This window comes from Typha angustifolia, chromosome 10 (genome assembly GCF_048772165.1).
Source record: "Typha angustifolia cultivar Huaian chromosome 10, ASM4877216v1, whole genome shotgun sequence".
In the NCBI taxonomy this organism is placed as follows: domain Eukaryota; kingdom Viridiplantae; phylum Streptophyta; class Magnoliopsida; order Poales; family Typhaceae; genus Typha; species Typha angustifolia.
Window position 1 is genome coordinate 7016314 of NC_133248.1, and position 7132 is coordinate 7023445.

At 33.3% G+C, this 7132-nt stretch overlaps 1 protein-coding gene across 1 annotated transcript; it reads right to left on the reverse strand.

The window, feature by feature from the left end:
* Nucleotides 1–441: 441 nt before the first annotated feature.
* On the reverse strand, nt 442–5829 carry LOC140768616 (uncharacterized). Its single transcript, XM_073108953.1, has 11 exons — nt 5478–5829; nt 5253–5347; nt 4235–4292; nt 3632–3826; nt 2899–2975; nt 2356–2438; nt 2025–2076; nt 1409–1477; nt 1116–1202; nt 972–1033; nt 442–883 (listed from the first exon to the last, which is right to left on the reverse strand). The coding sequence occupies exons 1-11, from the start codon at nt 5635–5637 to the stop codon at nt 703–705; spliced, it is 1119 nt and encodes a 372-aa protein (XP_072965054.1). The 5' UTR covers nt 5638–5829; the 3' UTR covers nt 442–702.
* Nucleotides 5830–7132: the final 1303 nt, after the last annotated feature.

Consider the following 7132-nt stretch of genomic DNA (forward strand, 5'->3'; position numbering starts at 1 on the left):
GAGAACAAAGTGATCAAAGTAGTGATATAATACGGAGTAGAAAATTAATATGATTGCATATAAGTTCGAGGGTGTGAAGTAAATTCCTCTTCAAGAGCCTCTTGTCTAAGTTTACTTTTACTTAATTCTTCTAATCTGAGAAAAAACAAAGTCTATTTTACTTGGTAATCTCTCTTGTTTATAAAGCACAATGACAAAAGAGAAAGATTTGGAAAATTATAGTTTTACCAACCAAGAAAGAATTAACGACAATAGCAAGCAACCAGGGACAAGCCAACACGGCTAAAGCAGCAAGCATGTTAGACATCATTTGATGGTCTACCTCAGTTCAAACCTACCTACTCAATGTAAAGAACAAAAAAACCAAGAGGTACAATTAGACAAAATTGATGTTTTTATTAGCTACTGCTTTTGATGAAACTCAATCGCAAACTCCATCGATTGCGATACTTTGAAGATTTTAAATATAATTCACTTGTTAACATCTTATGATGATCCCCTTCGCATTCCGAAAAGATTAAAAGAAAACCATCTATATCTATCACAAGACTGCATTTGTGTGTAAATCCAACCCTTAAAACTGCAACTATTTTGGCTTCCTAACCATCTGTTCTTGCCTCCCTATTGAAAAAAAATTCCATAAATAGTCTCCTTGATTTAGCTTTTGATCATTTCCATGCTTATTTCAATGAAGAAGATAACCTATTTGGTTGATTCAGTGGAGGCCAAAGACTGCTGTTTAGCCTCAGTGGAACTAAGGCCCTCAGGTTCTGTACTAGACCTTTGAACCAAATAGCCTACTGCAGCCTCTTCATCTCTTACCTTCTTCTGTTCATCACTAGCCCCAGCAACTTGGACTGATTGCTCACTCTCCTTGGCTCCTCTGTATTCAAACATGTAGAAATTAGTGAAACGTTTATAGAAGCTTAATATCAAACAGTTACTTGAATTGGTATATTAGTAAGTGGTACCTCGAGTATATTAGGAGCCCAACTGCAACAGCTGCAAAAGCTATAAAGTACATCCAGTCAACCTGCAAGGTCATTGAAGTTCTTCACTTGCGCATTTAAGATTAGATAGAAATTATGAGTATCAAAGGATTGATTAGGAAGAACCTTTTGATGATAAGCAAAGATGCGGATTAAAACGGCCCACATGTCTGAGGTTAGTAGGGAAAGGTTTAGCAATGTCGCTCCACATATCTGCAAGAGTCGATTAAGAAAAATGAGTTATTTGAGAAGTTGCTTTAATTTATTTTAGATAGGGAACGGTATTTTGAAAAGTTGCATCATCATTTAAAAAGATAAGTTATTATTATCCATACCAAAGAATGAAGATCATTACTGGTAAAATTCTAGTAAACAATAGGAAAATGGCATTATATATTTATATATAAAATTTGGCATACCTTAAGAATAATAGGGACTGTCGAATAGAATAAGAACATTGCCAAGGCAAACCCAAGAAATGGTAGCACCTGAAATCACATGGTCAAAAGTCACAAGGAATTCTATCTGGCAATCCCATTAGCATTAACTAGGGAATAGAGAACTTTATAACTTCACAAAGCAATATGCAATAGGCTCTATTTTAATTAGTCTTGTAAACAACTAAATGGCTACAATTCCATATTATTGTTGAACTTTTTTGAGGTTCATTCAGACTTGGAAGGAGTTGATCTTAGCATATATATCTCAAGACTATTTGTGGGAAACTACATGTAGATCTTAACATTATAAGTTTATAACTACCCTACCAACTTTTTCTCATATATAATTTTAAAGCAGCACCGCTGCACTGAATTCAGCTTTCCAATAAAAAATCTTATTCTTCACTTTTTAAATATTAACATAATTACCATGCATATATCAGCATGACTATTCTTCAAGAAATAGGTATCAGCATGAGGTCAAATAATCTAACAGCCGATGCAAGACATCTTTCTGTCTATGCGCCACAGACTCACATCCATATAGAGAGAGAGAGAGAGAGAGAGAGAGAGAGAGAGAGAGAGAGAGACTTACTGCACCAGTAGTCCATTGGATAGATTTAAGCTCATGGCGCTCAAGTATGCTTCTGAAAGGAATATCAAGGAGATCACAAAGTGCACCAATAAGAATTACTTGTGATTTTATAGTTGGAAGAATCACGGAAGGGTACCCCTTAAAATGTAGGTAGAAAAACATGACCACGACCACTTTGCTTATAAAAAAAGTAAAATTGAGCAAGATGATGCACATGTAATAATGAATTGCTGAATAACTGTCCTGGGGCTCTTGTGATTTCTGAAACTTCTTTAAAATGTATTAGTGATGTGGATTATGAAATTATGCATCACTTTGCAGTCAAGGATACATTTGACAGGCACTGACAACAGCCCCAAAAAGTCCCAGCATTGCCATCAACTCAATTCTATCTCCTTTCTTTACCACATATTCCTGAAGAAACAGAGAAGATGTTGAGCCCCATTAGGTGTAAAGTGATTATTCTGACTGATATCAGACAAAGCCTGCAGCAACAAACATACAAACAGAATACAGACTAGTCTTTACTCATAGATACATCCATGAATTATTAAGAATGCATTGATAGCACTGAGAAGCAGCAGCTACTTTCAAATATTCATATAAAAATCTTGCTTTTCCATTACCTGGCAATCATGAAGGTTATGAACTAAAGACAAAAACATTTGCACACGGCATGTTACATCCCACTATGGGAAGGTTCTAACTGAATGTCAGGTATCTTTTGCAATTATGAAAGTGACAAAATAATCAACAAGGAATGTTTTATACTTTTTCATGATACATCAAAGTTGTAAATCATATATGGTTGCAAAAGGGTGTACACATCCATGAGAAGCAGCAGCTTCTTAAACAAAATGTTACTGTTGCATACCTCACCAACATTACTGACCGCATAAAGCATGGATCCAGCAATCACAAGCATATCACCTTTCAAAGGTTTGGGCCCTCCTGTAAAACATTGAGAAGGGGACAGAAAACGATAATCAAAAAGAAGTTTTGCAGCATCTACAAAGTGAAAACTAAAGAAAAAGTACTGACAATTTTCGTTAAATACAATGACAGAAAAATATGTTCAACAGAAATCTAAGCTCTTCAAAAAGAATGGCCTAAATTGTTATTTGGAACTAAGTAAGAAGTACTTGTTCTGAGAACAATAGGCTAGATTTTTTCTAAGCATAACATTGGATTAAAGGGTTTAAGCATCCTACAAGTTTGTGTAGAATTGTAAAGTACATAATGTTCAAAGAAAATAGCATATCTTCCTTAATCTATTAAAACAACAAATGAGCTAATTGTTTCTGCAAAATGCATTACATGACAGAGCTTAAGAATAATAAGTTGTGGCCTTGGCAGACAAAGGATGGTATATATGATAAGAAAATAATCAACACTGAACATTCATTATAAGACAAAGATGATATAATTGGCATCACTAGTGAAAATCAAGTAGAACATAGTCCTATAGTCTTACTTTAAGAAAAATTATTCTTCTGCAATGTACATATCCAGATACAGGGTTCCTAAAAATCAATAGATATAATGACAATCTATATTGTAGAGCTATAATAGTTGAAACTAACTTGAAATATTAAGCATTATGTTACCTGCACGATCACCTGCATGCACATCTGAGAATACAACTAATACAAGGCCACCAACACAGATGGCCACGCCAATAAACTTCCTGAGTCCATATTTTGTGTTCAAGAACAACCAGGTAAGAAATATAACACATGGAATTGTCCAACAATCCAGAAGCATGACACTTGTCAAGGATGTGTATTGATATGCCTTAACAACTGCATTCAGAAAGCAGATTTTTTAAGTACTCAAGAAAGGATTTAAAAAGGGAAGTTATAGTACAATAGAAAAGGAACTTATACATTAATTTGATAAGTAAAATATTCTGGCATTCATTATAAGTGATAGGCAAAAAATAAAGAGAAGAAGTTTTAAGTTTGTGCCAACAGATAACTTATCAGAATAATAAACAAAAATGAAATAGTAAATAAAGTGACAATAACAGCAGCATCTCAATTAAACGTTATCACGAAATCTTATCCGCCAAAGTCAAAAGGATGGGACAACCAAAAGATAAAGTTTTAGAAGTACACAAAGCCTACTTTTCCCCTTCGAGTATGACCATAAATTTGAGTTTAAAAGAAATGACCAAACAATTATATCTTTGATGCACAACAGGTACGCACCAAGAAAATTGGCTTCCACATCAACGATAGCAAGCATTATGAAGTAATACCATCTTATCTGTCACAGAAAAGCATAAGTAAGTATGTTATCTTTCCAGCTTATTTTACTAACAAAAAGAGTCAAAGAAACTTTATGAACTGGAGAATCAGAACAAGTAGAGAATAAGGCATTCATAAAGCTAGAGTATAAAGTCAATAAACATTATTCGCACACTTCAGTTGTAACATATGGCACGAAACAGTGAAAAAGCATCAGCTGTACACGATACAAATAATTCTTCCGTCAAACATAGTTATACATAGTTTAAGAAGATAGTCCAAAAGTCCAAAGAAATGACTGTCAAGTGACCATTCTAAAACTTCAAAATGAGAATCTCTAAAGTAGGGGCAAATGAGTTGTACTACTTGATTTAATATAAGTGTAATGCACAATGCACCTTCAAAACGTATTACTTAGCTTAGAAATCCCAGTAAAAGTTAAGCCATCATTTCGCTACATTTATAAATCCTGCTTAATCAAAACTTCAAATGTAACAGCTGGTCCTTATAAGTCTACTTACAGGCATCAAGTCAATAGAGAAGGCCACGGAAGAAATAGAAATCTACATGAACACATAATGCATGAACAAAAAAAATCCTTAAAGAAAGGGGAGAAATTAAATCAATCCTTGCAGCTGCAATTTCTTAGAATTGGTCCTTCTAATTTCTTTATAATATAGAGATCCTTGTGGTTAGCAATAACTCACTTTTAATTATTACCTATTACCTATGGCTCTTCTTCTTCTTTTTTTTCTGAGTAAACTAAAAGTTGCACACCACAAGGAGCAATCCTATAAAGTTGCAGACAGAATCTCTAATATAAAATTGAAACCACGTAAGACCAAGTTATATAACGCAGGGATTGATTTAGGTTTTTTTTTTTAAAAAAAAAAAGACAGGGGATTCTTCGTATCAACATTATCTTCGTTTCAAATGCCATCAATTCAGATTGATAAGTTTCCTAATTATTTTAACGCACCTTGAGAGGTTGCCTGCGATGAATCACGACGGCTCCGTAGACGATCGCAAGCAGCACGTAATTTAGGAATGACTGCGACGTCGGGGCATTGATGCCTGAATCAAACCATCAATCATGAGCAACAAATCCGAGAAACCAATCAACCACATGCTCAAATCAACATCCAAAATCCCATCAAAACACTAACTTTCACTCCCTAAGAACCAGAAGATCGAATCTTTTCACCTTGTCTGGAGAGCTCGGAGGAAGAGAAGCCAGTGGAAGTGATTAGGAGGGAGACGAACTGGCCCAAGACCAAGCCGACGACCATCTTCTTCGCCTTAATGGCGTCGAGGGCTTTTCCCATTTTCACACGAGCCGAACCACGAATCGAATCCATTGGCATTCGTTCCAACTACAAATGCCAACAGAGGAGGAAGAAGAAGAAGAAGAAGAAGAAGAGTTGTCTCTCTTGTCTTGTCTTCTATCTTTAAACTAACTTTGGATTTGGACTTGCATACGAATTTTTCTTTTTGGTCCTCCACAATCGAACGGAAACGAAGGAGAGGTTGGTTTACCGCCGCATAGCGTAATGATTACTGAAAGAGTATCGAATGGTCGTGGTGCGTTGTTGAAGGTGAGACTTCGGCCGTTGAAGGGCGTAATTTTTCTTCTTTTTTTTAATGATAGAAAATAGAGAACATTACAAATAACACCTCATCTTTTAATTATATCACAAAACAAAGCTCTATCTTTTCGTTATTTACAAATAGAGCCCTCTATTTGTTTTAAAAATATTTATTCCTAACAGATTATTTATTAAACACATATAAATAACTAAAATATCCTCTCTTTTTCTTAAATTAAACACATATAAATAATTCCTATTATATTATATCATATCGGGTAGAATACTAGATAGCATTTAAATCATTTTAAAAATTTATGCAGGGGTAAAATAATCTTTTTTTTAATCTAGTAGGGTCTTGATATTGATTAATTAGATTGAATTAATGGAATGGCATTCTTAAAATACACGATGATTTCCTTAGTAATTATGATATTTTGGAGGTGCTCAGTGGTAATTACGTAAATAAATTTATAATTTAATTATTAGATTAACTTAATTATAGAACCGAATTAGGCCTCAAAAATAGCTTGGAGATAAATCAAAACACCAAATTTAAAAAAAAATTAATTTTTTTTTAAATGGATAACATATATATTCTACCTTTTATTCTCCTCTAGGTGCTCGTTAGAATAAACTTAATTTAGAGTATTTTTCGAATTTTGTTAGGTCCGAGGCTCTATTTATAAAATAATGAAAAGAAAAGGCTTTATTTATAATATAGTTAAAATACAGGGTGCTATTTATAAGAATAATATAGTCGTATCCTCCACGGACCTATCGGAGCTATCACAATAATTTACTGCATATATTCCGTAGCATATGAGAATGTATGGGCAAACGTTGTTTACTATATTCTGCTACCGAAACATTTCTTAGTTATCTAAACAAACTGATGTTAAGCATCTAATACGACATAAGTAAAATAAATATAAATATAATATTTTCTATCTGTATAGTATTTATCGTCGACAACTTGTAATAATTGAGTGATCAATTTTCTAAAGCATATGAAATATTTTTGATATATTAAAATACTAATTTGGTATAAAAATAATTATTTCTATCATATCAAATATCAATACATCAGAAATAAAATAAATATAAATATAATATTCTCATCTCTCGACAACTTGGCAGTAACTGAGTGATCGATTTTCTAAAAGATATGAAATATTTTTGATATATTAGAATACTAATTTGGTATAAAAACAATCACTAATATCGATAGACTAATAGTCACCGTATTTTTATCTCTATCATATTAAATGTC

Bases quoted from the DNA above. Each gene is read 5' to 3' on its own strand.
- LOC140768616 (XM_073108953.1), bottom strand. From the start codon at position 5,637: ATGCCAATGGATTCGATTCGTGGTTCGGCTCGTGTGAAAATGGGAAAA. The intron at 5,348-5,477 runs GTGAAAAGATTC...GGTTTGATTCAG, and splicing joins CTCCGAGCTCTCCAGACAAG to GCATCAATGCCCCGACGTCG. The intron at 1,034-1,115 runs GTTCTTCCTAAT...ATGACCTTGCAG, and splicing joins TCTTTGCTTATCATCAAAAG to GTTGACTGGATGTACTTTAT.